Raw genomic sequence first — 22,637 nt, 5'->3', positions numbered from 1 at the left:
AGGGACATGGGATGTTGGCTTTTTTTATGAACTGAGATGTAAAGACATTGATACATTTACACAATCTTTGAAATCCTAAAGACCTAAATACAGAGTTTTTTTCTTCAGCTGCAGGTGTAAATCAATAGCTGGCAGATTTTTTTTTTTTTTTTTTTTTTTTAAATCTTTCCAGTCTTTTGGGGGATTTACATCCTCTCTTTCAAAAACCAAAGAGATCACTGAAGATGGGTGCCTTCACAACATTTCAATCAATTTAAAACTCGGAGTGCTTGCCTAACCTTGTCAATCAGTTTCCGAGCTTCCTATTATCTGCCTTTGACATGCCCTTAGGATGGATGATCCTCTGGACATTTTTCTGCACTACCTACTGATGAAGCTCAGATTTCACCTTACAGTTTATACTTAGTTACGATTAGATAAGATGAATCCTACCCTTGTACAGAAAACCACTGGCAGCTGATATGGCACATTGCTCTGCATCAAGCTTGGATAGTGGAAAAGCGTTGCACATTAAGACAAAATGAAAAATGTTAATCTTATGTCTACTGTGCAGTCACAAAAATGTAGGGTTCCCAAGGGCTTCAGTTTAGGGCCACTTGTCCTTAATACATTCATAAATGACCTGGATGCAGGACTGGATCAGATGAACCCTGTGAGTCCATTCCAACTTCGGATATTCTGTGATTCTATGAAACATAGCATTAAGCCACTAGCATTTATTACAGACCTTTATTCTGCACTTTTTTGCAATAAATATCAGCATTATTGTTTAGATAGGAGATGTGCAATAGTTCTTCAAAAGGCCATACAGAGCATTTTGGAAAAAAAAATATCAAAAGCAAAGAGGTTCCTTGTTTTTCCATCTGTGTTCAGTCATGTACAAGCTTCCACCCTCAAACCAGATTACCCTCATATTAGTCTCAAACTGATCTAGTACTATTAGTAAGTTTGCATGCATCTATGGCATAACCATAGCAACAAGCAATGGCTTGAGGAAGAAGAAATCCAAGACAACTTGTCTCTGAAGACTAAAGCAACATTCAACACAGAAAACAAGTTATTCAGAATTTTGACTAAGAGCCAGAGAGATTTAAAAAGAAGCCATAGATTCGAAAAGTACAGCCCTGGAAAAGATTATTAATCCAATCTATCCCTGATTTTGTACCTTAATCACTTATTATTACTTATAATATAATCTTAATGTTACACTTTATTATATGCAGTAGCATTACTTACAAGACAGCTGAAAGCATTGGAAACAACTGTGTTGGAACACAGTCAGGGCTGGGAGGTTCAGTAGAAAGGTTATATAGCTCTTAATTTATTATAGTCAACACAAGTGGTTTCCTCCTCACTATTTTCTGAACATTCTGCTGCAGCTCTACTAAAAAGTTACCAACTAGACAACCCTTTCAGTGAGTGTGGTTAAAAGTTAGTACGACTGAAATGGCCAGAAATATTGCCTCAGTTTCACTATTATTTCTAATCACTATTTTCACCCCAATGTGGAGAGGCCAAAGTTAGTACTAGCGAAATAAAATAACTGGCACATTGTTCAAAAATGCACGTCCCTGAAGACTGCTCAATTCCTTGCATCAGAAGCCATTTATCATCTTCAAGCTCACGTAAGATGTTAGTAGCCTTCAGCTCACCAGTTACTGGACCGTCCCTCCAAAGCAAACACAAAGCACGCTTACCTATGACCTAGCATGGTCATGGCCAGCGCCAGGTAACAGCCGATGGGGATGCCAGCTTTAACAGCCTTCAGGAGGGGGTGAAGCGTGACTGACTCCGTCATGTCGAGCATACTGTCAGACACAGGCACTGCAGGCCAGCCATGCTGCATGCCACGGTCATTTCTGTGAAGCTTCAACCGCAAAATCAAGCCCCATGCCCACTGGTTAAAGGAAGTCTCTGGTGTTTCTCCATAACGAACAATGCTGGCTAAGTAGGAGACCTGCAAGAAAGCAGAAGGAACAGCAATGAGAGGAAACACAGCCATGCTACAGCATGTACAGCAGTAGCCTAGGACTTGGTTCAGCTTGGATGAGTGACTTCTTCTATCACAGTACCCTAACAATATGGATACCAATAAATAACAATATAAACCTACAAGGGGACCAATCTGAAACTTTTATTTCTTGTACAAACATTCCACAAAAAATAGCATTATTTTCAGAGAGCACTGTAGGTGGAAAAATACTGAAAGTTGGGTTATCATAATATTCTAGTATCAAGACAGCATAGCTCTTAGAAGGAAAAAAGGAAAGAAAAGTCTTCACCTGCAGTTCTTCCTATCTATCACTAGCAGTACATTATTCCCTGTAAATCTGAAGAAATACCTGTTTTATGCTTTCAGAGAGCAGCCCAGCATATGGTTTCTGGGAGAGATATTTCAGGTATGCTTCCAGGACCATCAATGCAACTTCAGAATGGACAGCTGGATCCAGATGAAGAGTATCCTGCTAAAAACAGAATCAAGAATTGTAGGAAAACTTCATTTAAAATCAAAAAAACTTTGCTTCATTTTAAAGGTCTCTACAACCATATGACTAAGTTGCACTAAAAATAACCCTTAGTTTACACAGCCTGAAGGAGAATAAGTATTGCAAGACTTGGTCAAAACCTTCACCAGTAAAAAAGAATTTTGGCCCAACAAAGAAAGATAACAAGATTATATTGGGCAATACAAAGCAAAACAGCTGTGTTACTTCCAGAAGTGATCATAATCATTAGATCATGTGCATTATGGGATTTACAGTAATTAATCCAAAGATCCATAGATACATAAATTTAAGTTATATGGTACAAGCACTAGAAATTTTGCCTTAAAAAAACAAAAATAGAATAATCAGAACCTACTACAAATTGTATCAAAACACAGTAATTCCTCTGATCAACTATTAAAGAACTCTTTTCCCCAACTCTGACATGACCGTTATTGCAAAGCAAAGACCTCATAATTAAATTCTCTACCATTCCTTTGTTTTCATGTGTCATCAAGAAATGGGGAGAAAAGGTAAGGGAAACCTCATTTCCAAGTATCAATAGAGCAAAGGGAAGAGTTCAGTATGATCACGTGCACAGATTACAATACTAAAATGTATCGCTGAGCACAGGCAAAAGGATTTTTCCTAACTTTATTTCTGGTTCTCCCTCAAAAAGAAAAAAAACCATTCAGACTGGACTGAATGCCGAACAGATGAAGCTCCTGGAGCAACCCTTCTATGGAATGTTTTCTGGCCATCTAAATAATGCTCAGGGCTTTGAAAGCTCTTTACTTCAATCACTGAGTTTTTGTGCATTGTGGAAAAAAAGTACCTGAATACTCTCATGCACACCACTTGGAGGATTCCTTTATTTCCGCAGTCAGAGATATCTTAAATCAAGTGACTCACAAAAAATATCCAGTCAGCTGTTTTGTCAGCTATTTCCTTCTCATTTAGGAGAGAAGGAACTCCTGCTTAAAGCTTTTAGTTTCAACTGCAGTACTACAGAATACCAACAGAAGGCTAGAAAGTTATTGTGAATTTCCCATCCCACGCCTTCAAAGATACAGTAGTCATGTCAATAGTATTTAACTGTTTTTCAAGTTCAGTTAATAGTCCCAGGTTGAATAACACTTTTTCCTCTGAAAAACTGCCCAGGTTCAGGCCTCCTGTTTATTACGTACCTGCTCACCAAATCCCCAGTTTAGACCTTCCAAGATAATGCAGGCGAGTTTATTCTCCACCGTTGTTAGACTGTAATTTAGTAACCAGTCTCGAATCAGTGCTATCTCAGATGAAGAAGGCTTCCACAGGTACAAGGGCAGTTCTTTAAACAGATACAAGGAAACCTTTGAGAACAGAAAAGAACTGTATTCAATACTTAGTATGGAACAATAATCAGCACTATACCCATAGGCCTTAAACAATGATACGGTCAAAAAACAGTCAGGTTTTTAACTTGATCCATTCATACTATGTACCTGGTCTGTATGACCTCTACCTAGTTTTAACTGGGTGTCTGCTTTAAATGACAGAGGTAAGAACTTACCATTCCAACTTTCTCAATAGTCTGTTTAACTCTATCCAGCAGTACAGATATAATCTGTGTATGGATGCTGGCAATTGCTCCCAGGAGTTCACGGCCAACTTTTGAAAATGTCTCCCTTGTCGAAAGACTAACATATGACACCTGAGAAGATGAGCAGAGAGAAGTTACTCATTATGGTTGATCTTCACTGACACTGCAATAAAACCTGTTTTTGAAAATACAGAACCAAACTGTTCTTTGTGATCCTGGACACAAGGAATTTCAGAGCTACAAGTTAAACTTGAGAAAAAAGAACAGACCATGGTTTTGTTCATTTATTTCATTCTGGCTTGGTCTCAGGACTACTGTTCCTCCTCCACAGAACCAAGCACTTTAGGATATTTTAATTCAGTACTAAACTATAAACCTCAGAAGCAGCTCTCTTAGTTCTGCAGTTGAACAAACTACAGAAGCCATAAATGTTTCACACTTCAGTCTGTTAGAAAAAAATGAAAGCGTTGTTCATCCATCTCCTGAATGGATCAGTAACATTTCTCACCTCATATATCTCCAGAACAATGATTTTGACAAAATCCTCATCAACATCAGCCCGTTTGGTTTGTGCCATCTGAGCAAATGTGGTAAGCAGACAAATTTCTTCTGAGCAGTTCATTGATTGGAGATACTTTTCAAAACTTTCAAGGTGCTGTGGCTCTAGAAAAGTCATACAGTATAAGTGTTATCTGACATACATAATCAGTATTTATACAATTATACACAATTCAAAACCAGAGAAGGAATGAGTGATAAAGCATCCTCTCTTCAGAGCTTCTTGTACCAGCTGACTTAAAAAAACAGGTGCAAGAAACACTATAATATGCAGTGAGCCCATGCAATTCAGTAAATAAACTAGTAAATCAAAATGAAAGCTAAGCCTACTTCAAGAACAGCTGGAAATTTATTTTTAACTATGCGTGTTGATCACCCACAGGAAGAACTACCTGAATCTCTGTTTTTTAAACATGTTATCAGCATTTCAACTTCCATTATAGGTTGCAGCAATTAATTCTACAGATTAAAGTCCAAATTACATGAAAGGATTCCATCCTCAATCAGCATCATAGTCGAGAAAAGATTAAAACTAAGCCTGCACAAGGACAGCAGAGAGATTTTAATCAAGTCAAGACAAGAGACACTGCTCATTCCACATAACGTGATCTCAAGCGGCAGTTAAACTAGGGAGATCATTCTATGCTGGTTACAAATAGAAACACTGAAAGCATCTAGCTCTGGGCCTAAAATATGTCTAAGAGTTACAAGAAAAGCTCAATTTCAGTTTGTCAAACTCAATACAACAAAATTATTGAATACACTAGCTTGGAAAAATCTGAAAACAGAGAACTGAAGTAGCGTAGAAGCACAAGGAGGTCTCTTCTTTACACATAGGAATGACAAGTAGCCAAACATTTCATCTCTCGTGGTGGAAGACAACAGGAAGGAAAGAGCACAAAGAAAGCCTAACAGGACTTGAAAAATACATTTTTTTAATTTCTTCAAAAAAAATGAAGCGTCTGCGTGGAAAAGCAAAGTATGCATTAAAAGCTGACCTTGAGCTGTAAAATGGTTTTGATAATGGCCTACTTCCTCTGAAGCTTAACATACAGGCAGAAATGGTTTACAGTGATCTTCTCACACCAGTCGAGCAGACTGAACAAGCACTGGTGATATTCAACTACTCAACTAGCAGAAGCATGCATTTAGCACGCTTGTGATTAAACACTTCCACTAGGCTTAGATTCCATATTAGGTGCTTTCAAGAATCTTCAAATGTACTTCAACCTCAGAAGATCAGACTGGTACAGCCAATGCATTTCATGAATGATGTGCTGGAGGATCACGCAATTTAAGTAAAGAGTTTTTCCATATACTAACATACATCTCACTCCTGACAAATGCAATAGACATACCCCATCCATTTATCCCCCTTACCTAACACTACCTTTTGCCCTTAGCAGCAGTTTTTTGTTGTTGTTTTGTTTTTACATTGCTTAGCTATTTTTGTTTGTTTGTTTTTAAGGTAATGCTTAAGGACAGAACATGACCAGGTCATTATTACATAAAAAGGCCCAGCAGAATAAGCCACAGATTAAGGAAGGGGTAGAATGGGCAAGCAACAAATGAACCAGTAACTGCAAACATTATCACATTAGCACCACAATTTGTGTGTTTCATTAGGCATAGATCAGCTAAGCAAGAAGCAAGGGAGTTGGAGGGAGACAGAAGAGAAGATAGAAAGGATCTGGTAAAGTCAAAGACCATAAAAGGAAAGGGAGAGGGCTGGAGCCAGCTGCTGAGCACACATGCCCCTAGACCTTCTCTGCAGCAAGACTCATCTCCGCAGCCTCCCAGCTTCCTGCTTTAGCCACATCCTTCTCTGCACTGTTCCTGGGCTCCACACCGCAGTCCCCCATGCCAACCTCACAAACTCCCACCAAGCCCTGTCTTGGGACTGGGGAACGCAGACAGTGAACAAGGGAAGAAGAGAGACTCCATCTCATCTCACAGAGGAGCAACAACATCTCCATCAATATCAATAAAGGAGCACTCTTCCAAGAGAATGTTAATTCTATGGTCTATTAGGGTATGAATTACAGGAAATAAAGCCAGCACTACATTGGTAAATGTCAGGCAAAATAAACTATTTCAGATTAGATGGATTTCACTAAAAACTGTTAATATTGTCTGTCTAGACATTTGTGAAAAAATACGAGAGTGCTGACATAAACCACTGAGGAGAATGAAGAGGATAAAAATATCCTGCATCAGCATACCAGGGACTTTAACACAAAAAGTTAACTAGAAGCAAAACAATGCTTGATCCAAAAAAAAAAAAATGTTGTTTGTGTCAGAGCTGCAGTCTACCACATCATATTATGTTCTTTGTTTGAGATGAAGTAAAAAAAAAAACCTTTGCAGAAACAAGACTGTCCTCACTGAAACAGCATAACTGTTACTGATTAGCTCCAAGCCAGCCAAAACAGATCAGCACTTCATAAAATACACACAGCTAGAGTCTTGATACCACTCTCCCACTCTGAGTGCGCTGCCCTAAACATTAGCTGAGTTTTAAGCAGAGTTAAGATACTCATTAACTTGAAGATCACCCTTTTCTTCTACTTCTCCATCAAAAGACTTGGTTGATGTGGTGATAGCTATCTGGCCCATCACCTAGCTGAAGAGTAAAACTGACAGGAAGCGAGAGCAAACCTCAAGAGAACAGAGGCTGTGAAGTAAGGAATTACTGCTTTGTTTACCTGACTCCCTGTCAATCAAGTCCCTGAGTAAGTTTTCCACAAAGAAGACAACAAAGGGGAGGTGGCATTTAAGTAACTCTGCTACAGGTGAAACCACCACAATATCTGCAGATATCAACACAGGACAGAAGTACAGGGAAAACAGAAAGAAATGGTGGCACACAGGACAAGAGAAGCATCAAAAAAGGCACAAGATAAGGGCAACATCTGCAACTGTGAAGATAAGCAGATATCCAGCAACGTAAGTTACTAAAGCCAGAACTACCAAGTTTAGGAAATGAAGGAGGATGGGGGTATTTATACAGCTATCACCAGCTGAAGACTCAAGAACAATCAACAGCTCACAATAAAACTGCACGATGCATAACTCCTTATTTCAGGATTTAAGTCTCTGTTGAAGGTCATCTTGCCTGCTGAAGGTCAAGATGCAACTCAATATGAAAACACACAAATGTAGTTACTATATGGCACTCCTGAAGCTCTGAAGCAGCCAGTAGCAGTCACTGACAAACAGGAAACTAAAAGGACAGTAGACATGCTAATTCCCATTAAAATTAGCATTTGGTCAAACACTTGCTGCAAGCCCATGAACTACCCAAGGTAATTCTGAGGCCTATGGACATGCCATGGTACCAAGGATGTACTTAACAGCAGAACCTGCAAAGAATTAAACCTGTTGCTGACGCACCTGTAGTTAAATCTATTAAAATTGGTAAAAATGAAGGAATTCTACCTTTGAGCCTCTGTTTGCAGTCAGCAGGTTGTAGAGAAGAGCAGAGCTTTTCCAGGTGCTCACTCTCTGCACAGTGCATGACAAAGAAGAGCTTCCAAAGCATGTTGCTGGACAATGTTCTGTAAGGCATCTCAGACATGAAGAGCCAGACTCCCAGCCTGTTAGGTTTGAAGAGAGGCAAAGAGTCTCACCCTGATAAATCCCAACATTTGAAAAGGAGCCATACGCACACATCTCCACTATACAACAGAATTAGGAACATGAGGATTTGTTTTAGTACTTCTCATTGTGAGTTAACCTATTTCTGAACTGAACAATTCCCCCAGAGCTTCTGTCAGATGCTAGAATTCAAGTGCAGCTCCTCCCCATCTTGATATTACCAGTGTGCTAAAAAATCCCGCATACTGCAGTCTTGTTGAAACCATGAAGTACTTAAAACTAATGCAATTCCTAGTTTCAAGTATCTCGCTCCAAGATGAAGTCAGTATCGATCACATTGGACAGCCTACCTTTTTGCCTTCAGAACATGTAGAACAGCTCTGAAAAACAGCTCATCGAACTCCAGTTGCAATTTCTCCACAGAGTACGGATGCGCTATTGATCCATATTGTTTATTGCCACTAACGTACTGCGCCCAGTGGTCACTCACATGGCAGAGTGTCATCCTACACAACAGGGCAACAAAGTTGCAGAGGGATCATTAAGTATGTAATCACCAGATAAAAACACAGACATGTGCAGCTACACTCTGGTCTAGTTCCAGGAGACATATTTAATCCTTGGTTTAACCCTTCATTTCCAGAAACTGCCATATAAATAGCACATACTTTTCCTTCCGCACTTCAGACAGTGTTAGCCTAAAATTCCTCTGTTATCTTTCCTTGGTTTTGCAAGCAAAAAATACATAATATTCTGTTGTATCAAATTAATTTGTATGTGAACTTCCAAGACTTAAGGCAATCCTACTTTATGAAATGACAATACACGCTAAAAACCCATACAGGAAAAATTATACTAAGTTCTCACTCTACTAGCACAAAGGAAGACCAACTTTGGTTTTGATTCAACTGCATCCCCCTCAACAACACACTCATATAGGCCAAGTAAAGAGACTGAAAGAAACAGAGAGCAACTTCTAGCTTCCAATTACATTTGCTTAGTGCAACAAGGATTTTCAAGGAGAAAATTAGAGAAAAATAAAACAATTCTACATTACAACAGAAAGAAGGCAATAACACCAGTTATAAATAGGAGCAATTAGAGAAATTGCTGGACTTCAGTGACCCCAAGCACAACCCTGAGAGAAGTCAGCACAGTGTTCCTCAGCTCACCTGGCTCTTCTGTAGCTACAGCATTTAGACTCTGTAGCTCTTCACCTCACAGGCAGCTTCAGTGTTAAGGACTCTGGGATTTCAGACTCACCCATCAGCTAATTCTAAACCGACCAACTCTCACAACAAAAGCTACTCAAGAAATGTTTTGGGTATATTTACTTATGTATTAAGGAGCTCTAAATATTAAACCAGAGTGTATGAAAGCGATTCAACCACATCACAGAGGATATATGCTCTTACTTTATTAGCTGACCAATTCGCTTCACAAACTGTCGGTACCGTGCTCTGTTAAATGTTTCTAACCCCACAGACAGAAGTTCCACTAAGGAGTTTGCAAAAGCAAAAATCTTCATCATCTCCTGGGGAGTTGATTTTTCAGGAAAATAAGTACCTAAGACCAAGACAGAAAAAAGCAAGTCTCAAAAATATGCATGAATTCTGGATACTTAAGTAACTTTTAAGTAATTTCAAAAGCACTTTAAGCAACAAAAATTACTTTCATTGTTTGCCAGCTAGATAGTGAATTTGTGTTTTCTTTATGAAATGAATGATAAATACGTGTTAAGTATCAAAGTACAAATCATCTATGCAAGTTAAGATCTCTAGCGTGCAGTTATCTTCATGTACTTGTCCAGAGACTTAATAGAATACTTGCACACTAGTACTGCAGTAATCTTTTAAATTATCCCATGCAAATAACATATATTTCCATCTATATTTAGTCTGTGAGCTGTTGCACGGGTTCTGTATAAGTTCACTTCAAAACTCTCATAATGCAGTAGCATTCTTGGCCTTTGTGGTCATTAATACCAATAACAAAAGCAAAATAAAGAGAAACACTTTAGTGGCTGATTACCTGCAGACTTAAACCCAAGGAACTGCTGAAACAGTTCATGAAAAGGGAATTGTGACAATAGGGCAATCAAGTCATCTTCCAAAAGCAGAATCCAACTTGTTTCAGGATCCTCATCCTATAGAAGGATTCAAACAGTCAGTTTTACTAATAAAAATACTAATTTTACCAATAAAACACATGACAGAAGGGCTTCGCTACTGTGCTAATTCCAGCTTGCTTTGCAAAACAAAGGAAGTACAGATGAACTCTGCCTTCCGTGCACAGAAGCTCCTGAATTTCTGTCTGTGTGCCCCTACACAACAGCACTCGCCAGCTAGAAAGAGAAACTAGACAATGCTATGCTAGTCATAGCAACACAGATTCTGCAGTGAAGCAACTGTTCAAATGCACTATTTCCATGCTTTTTGCATGCAGTAGCACCCTTAAGTTCAATCTCTCATTACTCATTTCTGGAAACTCCATTATCTACAGTTATATCACAGAGATAAAAGGCAAGTGAAAGAGATTGAAGGTGCAAATGATGCTTTTAATCTGAACAGCAGTTAAGTTTTCCTTATTCCATTTCACAACATCAATACAGTAAGCCTGAACCAAAGCACAAAAAGAAAACATCATTCACTATACCTCTTCTCCTCCTTCATCTACTAGTGTCCAGTTTCCAGATTCCTTCCCAGAGGAAGAGGAGCTTTTCCTTTCAGTTGGTTTCATATGGCACATGAACTCCACCCTATTTCTGATTTAAAGAAAAAAAATCAAGTTTACAAAAATTTGAATGATAGAAACCTAGAATTTCATCATATTTCAGTTAAGAGATCATACTGGTTTCGGCTGGCATGGAGCTAGTGTCCTTCACAGCAGCCTGTATGGTGCTATGCTTTGGATTTGTGATGAAAAAAGTGTTGATACCACACAGATGTTTAGTTCGAGCAGTGCTTGCAGTGTCAAAGCCTTTTCTGCTTCCCACACAAGAAGCTGGGAGCGGACACAGCTAGGACAGGCGACCCAGACTGACCAAAGGGATATCCCATGCCATAATGACATCAGGATCAGCAATAAAAGCTGAGGGAGAGGGAAGCAGACACATTCATAGCGATGATGTTTGTCTTCCCTTTAGCATGATGAGCCCTGCTGTCCTGCAAATGGCTGAACATCTTCTTGCTGACAGGAAGCATCAAATGAATTCCTGATTTTGTTTTGCTTGTGTACACAGCTTTTGCTTTACCTATTAAGCTGTCTTTATCTCAATCCACATGTTTTTGTACTTTTATTTTTTCCTCCCCATACTAGGGGGCAAGTAAGCAAGTAGTTGTGTGGCACCTGGCTGTCTACCGAGGTTAACCCATACCAGAGAAAATATCCAAAACAGATTCACGAACAAGTGTGCCAGATAACCTAATGCCTTACAAGACTCACAGTCTGCAGTATTCTGAGAACTATAAATGGCTGTCAGCCGTGTATAGAAAGCATATTTTAATATGCAAGAAATAAAACTATTATCCTCATGCAAGAAAAATCCCTGAAACCAAATAAAAGGATATGATTTTTCGGAAGAGGTACTCTAAGACAACTATTTAAAGCTATCAGGTGGTGAGTCAATGACTAGCAGGACAAGCATAGGCTAGCTCCACTACAGAACTGCCACAGCTGCATTAGCTGGATGCCATGCCAACATTAAGGGGACTGGGCTTAGGTACACTGAGCTACCACAGCTAAAGAACTTCCAGGAAAGAGTTGCCTCACTTCAAGCCAGCTCCAATTCCATACATTAGACCACCGTCAGGCTGGGATACTAGTTTTCAGACTCTATACCATCAATATCTTCAGCTGTTCAGATATATACCAGCAAGTTAAATGAACAAACAGAAGGGCTATACAGATGTTAAAATTTTAACTTAAAACTTCCTTTTAAAAGGAAAAATGTACAAGCAGAACTCTGAACACAATGCAACAAAAACTCTGGCACCACATCACCCTCCTGATCTGTCCAAAGCCACACTGATAATGCAAACATATTAGAAACAAAATACAAGCTTTACGATAACAGTTTCACAATTCTGAATTTCACAATACCAGCATCCAATTCTAAATGGGGCTTAGAAGTGAAACTGGTTCCTGACACACAGCAGCTGCAACAGAAGTGTCAGATCTTTAACAGTAAGTACAGCCACTGAAGTCTCTGCATTCCTGCATAATAAACAGTTGAGAGAGCCACTCTGCACACCTTGAATCAGTCCTCGTTCAAAGCACAGGCATAATAACCCACCAGCAATACATGTACCCTCAGGACACATTTGCTTCCCCAAGCAGCTCTAGAGAGGAAATGTAAAACAAAACCCTTTAAAACAACAGTGTACACTAATCAAAGTCCCAGTTAATACAGGGTCAGACTATCGAGATACCGGTAGTTTGATTCTTCAATGCGAAAATCTGTTGGGGGGGGGGTCAGGGCAAGTTATGCAATTTATCTGAAGCACAGAACAGGAGTTTTCCCTAATGATTAATTTCATTAGCTAGCATCTCCTAGCATCATGTATTACTTCTAGATAAAAAAGCATGAAAAATAAATTAAGACATACAAACAGCATCTACATCAATTTACTAAACCCTTTATGCTGTCTCTGCAACATACGGCCTTGAATTCTGATCAGGCCATCATCCACTGCAAGAACTATTTCAGAATTCACTAAAAAAAAAAGTCAGCCATCACAAGCTATTTGACAGTTACAAGAAAGCTTTATCATACCACGTGCAGTCAGAGAACATGCTGCCAAGGCTGTATTTCAAGGTGAATAAATAAAATAAGAGTTTGACTTTAACCATGAACCTCGTATTTGTGCCTGCTTTTATGACTTCGCCTGCAATGTGCTTTCAGGGTTGTACAAGACGATTTTATACCATCATGTTTTCTACTATTAAATCGTCAGATCATATTTATAAAATTATATTTCCATACTTACTTGACGGGAGACATAAGCAAGGCAAGAGATTGCATGAAATGAAAGACACCTGATGGGTTATCCAAGACTTTGATCTGGAATTAAATGCAAAAGTTTAAGTAAATAAGTAAAATTCAATCCAAGTAAAACAAAAGGCAAATCAGTTTTACCAGAGAAATTCATATTCTGGGTTTCGCATTTATGGATAGTTTTTAGTCTGACCAAAAAATGAGTGGAAAAGACAGTTCCGATACCCTGGAGGAAGTGTTGCTATGGTGCAGTATTAGGTACTATAGAGTACTTGTATAAAAAATTAAAGAAGGAAACAAACATCAAAAAGGTACGCAGAAAGACAACTTTTCTTCACTTCTCATATACACCTGCACATCAGTGGGAAGCTGAGCACAGGAGAAGTTACAATGCTACCTCCAGTCACCCTTCTATTTCATGGCTCGCCTTACCCTCACCTTACCCTATCAGCGTAACTGCAATCTTTTCCTACAGCTAGATTTCCTACGTCTTCCCCTCTTGGAGGGGACACATTTTTTGAATCAATGCCCTGATACCTATGGATACCTACGCTCCTTCTGGTCTATACAAAGTGCACCCTTCTCCTTGCCCTTGAAATATTCCCAGCTAATTAACTTTCCAGGGAAACGCAGCCCAGTCCCATTTCAATGGGCAGGCTGTGAAATCTGCTCTTCCTCTTTCCTTATACACCACACACAGAGGCACTTCCAGTCTCACCTGTCTGCCCCCTCCAACCTTCCCACAATAAAGAAATAAACATTCACACCTGAATGAACGGAACAGCCCATTCACCGATCCCAGCTGGGCATCGAAGGATGTGGTTGAAGAGGAAGAGCTGGTCACCTGGACAGCCAATTCTTTGCAGCACTGACACCTAAAGGGAAGTATATTGGACTCGTAAATAATCTCAAGGTTCGTTTGTTTATATCCTTGCTAAATAGAATAATATTGCTTTTTCATTTCTCTTCCCACACTTTCCAGCAAGCCTGTTTTCAGAGCAAGTTAGAGCAGAACAGTATTTAAAAGCCTGCTTGCTTGGCTCTGAGCCACAGTGCAAACCAGCAAAATTAATTACAAGTTTATTAAGAAATAGTTTATTTAGAAGTCAGCAAGAACAGAAGTTTCTCAAAATTGCTAATCAGAATAATTTAACTTCCAAAATAGAAGCATTAATACTCTATACACATTTAAAAAGTCCTCTCTGAATTCATCCCATGTGTTGGATCAAACAGCTCTATCATGCTCACTCCCTCACCAGCCTCTGCAGCCACATGAGAAGGTCACTCTGAAACTGGGGATCTTCGATAAGTCTGCGAGTGAAACTGAAGAGAACGCTGATACATTCTTTCAAGTGGCCCAAGTCTGAAGAAAGATTTTCAGAGTGCTTTGAAACTGCAAATTAAGAAAAGAATTAAGGAGCTTTGATGAGCAGCTCTCAGAAGAGTAGCATAAGTTGTTGTTTTGGGGCTATAACTTTGTAGATACCGAGATATTTCAACACAGCTGTTTGCCAAAACTGACAAACAAGAACACCTACGCAGCATATTTCATTGAATCTTATAATTTAAGTATTGGATGCTAATTGCAAGAAGAATATCCTACGGTTGCTCTCATAAAAGGCTTTCCCTCAACATAAACTCTGTAAGAGACACTACTTACAACGCGTATAAACTATCTGGGGGCCAGGGACAAAGGGAGGAGAAATATCCGAGGGAGGGATACTTTAGCTAAAAGATATTGGCAGAAACCCAAATGAGTAACATGCTTCGCCTGAACACCAGAAAGATTTCTATTAGAGCTGTGAGATTTCAAATGGCCTTCCAATAAGTAAAGCAGCAGGTATATTCCTCTGTTTTTAAACTTGTGCATCATCAGTTTGGCAAAGGGACTGTATTACAGGGCCTCTTTGACAAGAGCTTGAACTGCAGGTGTCCCATCCCACCTGGCGTTCCCCTACAGTAATCTGTGGCAGCATACAGCCTAGACAGAAGACAGGACTCCTGCATTCAGCTTCGACTCTCCGGGTGCAGAAGGTAGGAGAACTGAAGTTCTTCTGCAAGAAAAGCGTTTCACTGATCCCTCCATAAAATCAACAGGTTTTAGGATCAGAGGAGAAACACTCTGGTGCACAATTCCCACCACAAGACTCCAAAACTCCAGGTGAACAAGGTGCCGGGCACCCTGAACAGCACAGGCAGCGTGCACCCACCTTGTTCTTGCTGCTGAAGAGCCACCGATCTCAGCAGGGAGGAGCTGTTCAGCAACCTGTACACATAGGACTCCACTTGCAACCGAGATAACACCGAAGTGTACGAGTGTAGTGCCAGCGTTTGGTGCACGTGTTCTGCTTTGGCTTCAAACAGCTTCTTCAGTTCCCCCAACACACCTTCATTCAGCTCCACTGTCTGGTAGCGATGGTGACCTGTCACTTTGCACTGATCTGCACAGACACCCTGGAAAGAAAGCAAGTATTTTATGTAAGTGGTTTTCTCATTTCGCTTGGTCAAGTGTGCTTGCAGAAAGTGACCCTGACATAACCCTCCCCTCAACAGATTTCACAGCTTTCATAAAAGGGACCACTTTACAGGTGGACAAACATTTGGGAGCATTCTACTTAGTTTTCAGAGCTGCTGAATACTGAAAATGCACATCCCTGACTTCCAAAAAAAAAAATGACTCCCGTAAACCCTCAATAACTCAAGTTTAGAGGTAGACATGAAGTGGCTTGCCTGTATCACTGAAAGATGTGAGCAAAATCAGCTGTCTCTACTCCCAGTGAGTGCACCTGCTTCTCGCTTTATAGATTTCTGTAAATATTTGTATTTATTATTTTAAACCTAAAATATAGACTGGAACAAGCTAAATATTTTTCTAAGCTCCCAGAACTCACTGTTGATAGCAACTCCCTATAATACATTTAAGATTTCTGAAGTGAACTGTACTTTTCCCCAAACTGGAGTTAAACAGTGAGAACAGTCTTCCTCTGCCCTATCTCTAACTCTTCAGCACGAGAAACCCACAATACATAACAGCCCATCATTCTTTCACGTAACCAGAAAACAAGCTTCAGACCACGAACTTTGGAAGCTTGGCCCTGTATTTCTGAAATTATTAGGATAAAATTTTTAAATTAGTATTAAGACAACAATTATTCTAAACCAGGAGGGAATAAAGCAAGAAGCAAGCTTAGCCAGCTGCATGATAACCAATGGGGACTTAACACTGAAGCCAAGTTTCTGTGTTGAAAGCAATTTTATCAACACAAAACAGAGCCCAAAGAGGCCCAGTGACACAGGCCCATTACACTTGTACTCCCCAGTAAAAAGGAAAAGGCTCCGATCTGTACAGCTGATGTCTCTCAGCATTAAACTCTGAGGAACTGTGCTTCCAGTAGCAGGGTCACTTGTGAGCATGACTCAAGCTCCTCTGCGTCTGCCACCTGACAGCAGGATGCAGCCAGGGCTGACATCAGTGAGAAGTGTCACTACAGGCAGCAGGCCAGAGGGGACACCATCGCAATGGTCCTTCTGGAGTCCCACAGCCATCCAGCCCTACGCAGCTCCTGCATCTTCTCTAAGGACTGTGGCACCAACCTCACCCAGTGCTCCAGGCAGAACTGGCTGCGCACAGGCATTGACTGACTACAGATGAGCCTGACTCCAAAAGAGATCACTAAAACAGATCCCACTGCCGTACGCTCATCAGAGTTTAAATCAGCTGTCTTAAGTGTCAACAGGATCTGAAAGTGGGGGTCAGCGGAGAGAAAGAAAAGCAAAGGCAACCATCTGCTTTAGAACAGAGCATCCTAAATACAGTAAACTTAACAGCAAGTAAAATCAGCATCCAGAATCACATCCAAATAGTTCTGCTCCAAAAGCAGCTTCAGTGAGAGCACCTGCACAGTCTTCTGTTCTTCTTTAAAGGTCCACAATCTCCCCTTTGCGTTCTGGCAGTCTGTCGTCATAGCCTGCAGCTCCGCCTCAGCCAGCAGCAGCTGCTTCCTGCAGCGCATGTAGTTCAGGAGCAACTCGTAGAACTCGTGCCTGTCCTGATGAGCAACACTTTCAAATTCCTCTGCATAGGAGTCAACATTCTCCAGCCATGAACACGGCTCAAAGATCTTCAGCTGCTCTCTGGTAAACGGCACCAGCTCGGGCTCAGTCGGGAGCTCGGGATAGAGCCTCTCGTTGTGCAGCAGGGGTTTAACAGCCATGACGGTTGGCCTCTCGCAGGAGAGCTCAGCCGACAGGTCTGGATAAATTGGTTTCAGCCCCAAACGCTGAACAGGCGCCTTGGGTTTCTCACGGAGCTGTGAGGTGCTAAGAGGAAGCTTCTCTGAGAAACGGACAAGAGGATTTTTAACATCCTGCGCGTTTTCAGTTCCTTTGTCCCGTGCAATGCCCACTACTGCCTGAGAACCAGCTGCGCTAGGATGAGAGGTACTACCCAGCAAGTCAGAGTGTCCTGATCTACCAGCAACCACCTCCACGGGCCTGGGAGGCTTGTCCAGCTTGCTTTCTTCACTTTTCTCAACATCCCCTCCATGTTCTTTACGTGAGCGGCCAGCTCTGGTCTCCTCTCCATCTGTTGAAGGCTCTAGAGTCGCTGCCGAAGACCCTTCGTTTGCTGAAGTTACATTACTACAGGGGATGTCGTGTGCATCAGCTGCAGGTTTTACATCCTCTACTTCATCACTGAGCTGAATTTCTGTGAATTCTCCGGGTTGTTCCACTTGCACCTTACTGGCTTGAGAAGACACTTCTACGACAGGAGGGAGGAAGACATCATCAGGCTCTCGTGTCTGGGATTCCTCGCTACTTTTCTTCTTCTTCTCCTAGAAATAAATTCACAGTGTCATTAACAAGCAAACCCCTCCTCCTGGCATCCCGAATCCCACCATCACCAAAATCAGCATTTGCCAACATCACCGACAAAAGCCCCTCTTTGCCAGGTTAATTTTCACGGTATTAAAGGTAAAAAGAAATGCGTTAAACAGATCCCTGGCCTTTAGGTGCCCTTTAAACACTGTGCACCAATGTCTACCGTCTTGGTCACTTCTTGTTCAAACATCTCAATACTTCTACGTTAAAACCTATGGATATCCTAGGACAGCATGTTTCACTGACGTATAAATGATCTAGTTAACAGGACCCTGCCTGACCTCTTGAAAAAGACTCACTAGATTTTACCATACTGCAAGAAGTTACCTTGGGATTCATCTCTAGTCTTACAGAAGTATCTTAACGAACTGAAAATTATTTTCAAAAGGTAACTTCAGAACAAAGAAAGGTCTAGAATGCATCTCCTAATTACATCTGAAAACCGTCATGAAATCTGGACAATTACTGAAATACCCACTGAGAACAGGCATGACAGACCAGAGACACAGAACAACTTGGAAGTGACATGAAAATTGTAAACCAGTTATCCACTTTTAAATTAAGGCCAGTCTGGGGGCAAGCAGGTCCCACATGCCTAGCCTGAAGCGTACATTCGTAGCCTCCTTCCCAAAGCACAGCAGGGGACATAAGGCTGCCCGGCACATCAATAACCATTCTGCTAGAGGTGTGCCCACAAGTTGTCTGTGTGTACCGGTCATTTCTAAGAAGCAGAACTGCTCAGAGTTAGGTTAACCCACGCCAGTTGTGGATGACCCAAACAACGTAACAAGGAACACAGCTGAAATCAGGAAAAGCTCTCAGTACCCCTCCAGGGCTGCAGAAGAGGTTGCAGGCTTGGAAACTCACTGACAACTTCTCACGCGCTTTCTCTAGTCAGCTGACAAGATTTTGCCTCACAAGAGGGCATACTTGAAAACAGCTCGAGGGCCCTGAGAATTGCAATCTCCAGACCACCTTGAATTCAGGTGTCTCCTCAAAGCTTCTTTACAGAATGGCAAAGCACTGCCTTTGCTTCCAGGCTGTGTTCCACTACATTAAAGCCTGCAAGCACTTCTGGTCACAAAATACTGCTGACAACCCGAAACCCTTAGAGCTACAGGTGAGACATTGAAAACAGGTCAGCACAATTCTTTAAACGAGGGCGTGGAGTTATAACAAACATCTCCTGACAATAAATTGCCAGCAGCTTCCACGAGATATCACATCCCTAGGTCAGACTCCTGCCAGCGTACTGCCCTGCAGGCGCTACAAACCCCTGAACCTTTCCTGTCCTTTCCTCGCAAGGATCTCAAAGTTCCTTCTTGCAGTCCTCACAGAAGAAACTCCCTTTACCTTTGAGCTGCATCCCGCATTTCTCCCACTGCTACTGCTAGACAAAAATAGCTTATTGTAAGATTTACAAACCCTTTCAGTCCCCGCCTTCTAAGGCGAGCATTTCATAAACGTTAACAGCTATTTCTGCCGAGAGAGGATGAGAGAAATCAGCTCCTGGAGACAAAAGCAAAGCCCGCTGCTTGGGGCTGTAGCACGCTCCCGAGGGCCTACCCTTTACATCAAAGCCGCCACCTGGCGCAGGCGCGGGGCTCGCCCTCTGCCCGACCGTTTCCCTCTTCCAGCACCGCAGCGTGCTAGGCTCAGGGGCTGACGCCTCAAGCTGCAGGAACACGCTGGTTTTTTTTCCCCAGGAACGTCCCCAGCGGTAACGCAGCGCTGCCCACCGACGCACACAGACGCCCGGCCTGGTCTCCGCCAGCTGCAGGCTCCCTGGCCCTGCCCTCTCCCCGCTCACACCCCGCAGCCCCTCACGGGACCCCGCAGCCCCTCACGGGACCCCGCAGCCCCTCACGGGACCCCGCAGCCCCTCACGGGACCCCGCAGCCCCTCACGGGACCCCGCAGCAACCAGGGCCGGGGAGCCCGCCGAGACCGCCTGCTCCAACCGCCCCCTGCCGCCACCGTCACCGCCAAACCCGGTCCCTCAGCACCACGTCCGACCCCTCCCTGAGCACCCCCAGGGGCCGTGACCCCCCCCCCCCCATCCCCCTTACCTTGTCCTTGTCCCTGTCCCTGCCCCGGGCCCGGGCCCTGCGCGGCCCCCTCACGGCCTCCGCCATGGCCCCCCCCCCCGTTCGCCCGGCCGCAGCCGGAAGAGGAGCCCCCCTGCCGCTGCCCCGCCCCCCCAGCTCCCGGCCAATCAGCAGCGCCGCGCCTACGGGAGGCGCAGAGGGACAGACAGGGGCGAGGCGCGCCGCTCCGCCCCCTCTTGGGTGTTTTTCCCAACGCGCCGTAGGAGTCGCAGAATCATCACAGAACCACAGAATTACAGAATCACAGAATCACAGAATCACAGAATCGTCTAGGTTGGAAGAGACCTCCAAGATCACTGAGTCCAACCTCTGACCTAACACTAACAAGTCCTCCACTAAACCATATCATTGAGCTCTACATCTAAACGTCTCTTAAAGACCTCCAGGGATGGCGACTCAACCACTTCCCTGGGCAGCCCATTCCAATGCCTAACAACCCTTTCAGTAAAGGAGTTCTTCCTAATATCCAACCTAAACCTCCCCTGGTGCAACTTTAGCCCCATTCCCCCTCGTCCTGTCACCAGGTACGTAGGAGAATAGACCAACCCCCACCTCGCTACAGCCTCCTTTAAGGCATCTATAATTTGACGGCTGTCTGAGCGATAATGAGGGTGTTGCTCACCCAAAAAGCGCACTGCCGGTTATGTTACCGAGCAGGAGAAATAGGACAAGTGTGAATGGCTTTAAACTAAAAGAGGGGAGGTTTAGATTGGAGGTTAGGAGGAAATTCTTCCCCCATAGGGTTGTGAGGCGCTGGGAAGGGCTGACCAGAGAGGCTGTGGGTGCCCCAGCCCTGGAGGTGCCCAGGGACAGGCTGGATGGGCTCTGGGACACCTCATCCAGTGGGTGGCACCCCTGTCCATGGCAAGGGGGTAGAACTGGGTGGTCTTTAAAGTCCCTTCCAGCCCAAGCCCTATGACAGGAAATAAAGGTCATAATAAATGCTAGTGGCTTAATGCTGTATTTCATAGAATCACAGAAAAACCCGAGGTGGAAGGGACCCACAAAGGACCATCTGGTCCAACTCTTGGCTCCGCACAGGACCACCCAAAAACCAAACCCCGTATCTGAAAGTGGTGTCCAAACGCTCCTTGAGCTCTGTCAGGCTCGGTGCCTTGGGAGGCATCTCCTGCCCTGGGGAGACTGTCCCAGTGCCCGACCACCTCTGGGTGCAGAACCTTTCCCAACACTCAGCCTGACCCTCCCCTGTCCCAGCTCCATGCCGTTCCCTCGGGTCCTGTCGCTGTCCCCAGAGAGCAGAGCTCAGCGCCTGCCCCTCCGCTCCCCTCGTGAGGGAGCTGCAGGCCGCCATGAGGCCTCCCCTCAGCCTCCTCTGCTCTGGGCTGAACAAACCAAGGGACCTCAGATGTTCCTCACACATCTACCCCTCCAGACCCTTCACCATCTTTGTAGCCCTCCTTTGAATGATCTCTAATAGTTTTATGTCCTTTTTACACTGTGGTGCCCAAAGCTGCACACAGTTCTCGAGGTGAGGCCACACCAGCGCAGAGCAGAGCAGGACAATCCCTTCCCTCAACCAGCTAGCAATGCTGTCTGTGCCTGATGCACCCCAGGTTGGCCCTCCTGGCTGCCAGGGCACGCTGCTGGCTCGCGTTCAGCTTGCCATCAACCAGAACCCCCAGATCCCTTTCCCCATGGCTGCTCTCCAGCCTCTCATCCCCCAGTCTGTATGTGTATCCACTATTGCCCTGTCCCAGGTGCAAATCTGTTACTTGTTCTCGTTAAACTTCTTGATTGCCCAGTCCTCTGATTTGTCAAGATATCCCTGCAAGGCCTCTCTTCCCTCTAGGGAGTCAACAGCTCCTCTGAATTTAGTATCATCTACAAACTTACTTGGTATACCTTCAAGTCCTGCATCCTAATCACCCAGCATTAAAGAGAATTGGTCCTGAAATGCAGCCCTGTGGATAGTAGTCCATGGGAAGACCAGACTCCTGTTTAAGGAGTACAGGGGGAGGCTGGGCTCCTCTAGATGGGTCTGGGAGGAGGCTAAGGCTCTCTATAGGAGGCTAAGGCTCTCTGCAGGGAGGCCCAGCCTTCCTATAGGGACCCACAAGGAGGCTGGTTCCTCCACTGGGGCCTGTAAGGGGGCGAAAGTCTTATGCACCGCTTCGAAAAACAAGGAAAGGGGATTTGATGAATATAAATATCAGTTCAGCATTTATGGTCACACAGGCTTTTTTCACAGTAACTTCATGTCTCTACACTGCTTTTCCAAGCCAGGATTTGCTTGGGGTCTCTTCAATGAGTTGTTGAACAACTGTTAAGTATTCAGAGCTCTAGAACCAGCACCCTTGTTTTGGGATTACTTCTGCACGTTCAGTGAGTGTGCAAGCCAAGTTTCAGTCTCTGTGGGAAACCTCCACATCCAGCAAAGCCTAGCACCCTCTATTGTACTCTGTCAGCTGA

The 22,637-nt window shown here is 43.2% G+C and overlaps 1 protein-coding gene across 5 annotated transcripts in view; it reads right to left on the bottom strand.

The window, feature by feature from the left end:
• Positions 1-20,255, bottom strand: part of EPG5 (ectopic P-granules autophagy protein 5 homolog) — a 51,074-nt gene extending 30,819 nt beyond the window's left edge. For 2 of the 5 annotated variants that reach the window (XR_005815300.1, XM_040541248.1), the window contains exons 1-16: positions 20,169-20,255; positions 17,116-18,054; positions 15,430-15,673; positions 14,476-14,612; positions 13,987-14,094; positions 13,212-13,285; positions 10,879-10,987; positions 10,255-10,369; positions 9,639-9,789; positions 8,574-8,729; positions 8,065-8,222; positions 4,577-4,731; positions 4,039-4,179; positions 3,674-3,838; positions 2,343-2,465; positions 1,698-1,957 (exon numbers count right to left, since the gene is read on the bottom strand). Coding sequence is in view for 4 of the 5 variants with exons in the window: in XM_040541248.1 (XP_040397182.1) it covers positions 1,698-1,957; positions 2,343-2,465; positions 3,674-3,838; positions 4,039-4,179; positions 4,577-4,731; positions 8,065-8,222; positions 8,574-8,729; positions 9,639-9,789; positions 10,255-10,369; positions 10,879-10,987; positions 13,212-13,285; positions 13,987-14,094; positions 14,476-14,612; positions 15,430-15,673; positions 17,116-18,054; positions 20,169-20,234 (3,101 nt within the window). In the remaining variant the exon portion in view is untranslated. Of the gene's footprint in view, positions 1-1,697; positions 1,958-2,342; positions 2,466-3,673; positions 3,839-4,038; positions 4,180-4,576; positions 4,732-8,064; positions 8,223-8,573; positions 8,730-9,638; positions 9,790-10,254; positions 10,370-10,878; positions 10,988-13,211; positions 13,286-13,984; positions 14,095-14,475; positions 14,613-15,429; positions 15,674-17,115; positions 18,055-19,382; positions 19,491-20,168 lie in introns of those variants that run through there. The other 3 variants (XM_040541251.1, XM_040541249.1, XM_040541252.1) reach the window with 3 other exon arrangements.
• Between the last annotated feature and the right edge of the window lie 2,382 nt (positions 20,256-22,637).

The sequence above is a fragment of the Cygnus olor genome, chromosome Z (assembly GCF_009769625.2).
Source record: "Cygnus olor isolate bCygOlo1 chromosome Z, bCygOlo1.pri.v2, whole genome shotgun sequence".
NCBI classification, from domain to species: domain Eukaryota; kingdom Metazoa; phylum Chordata; class Aves; order Anseriformes; family Anatidae; genus Cygnus; species Cygnus olor.
This window is presented reverse-complemented; position numbering and strand designations above follow the sequence as displayed.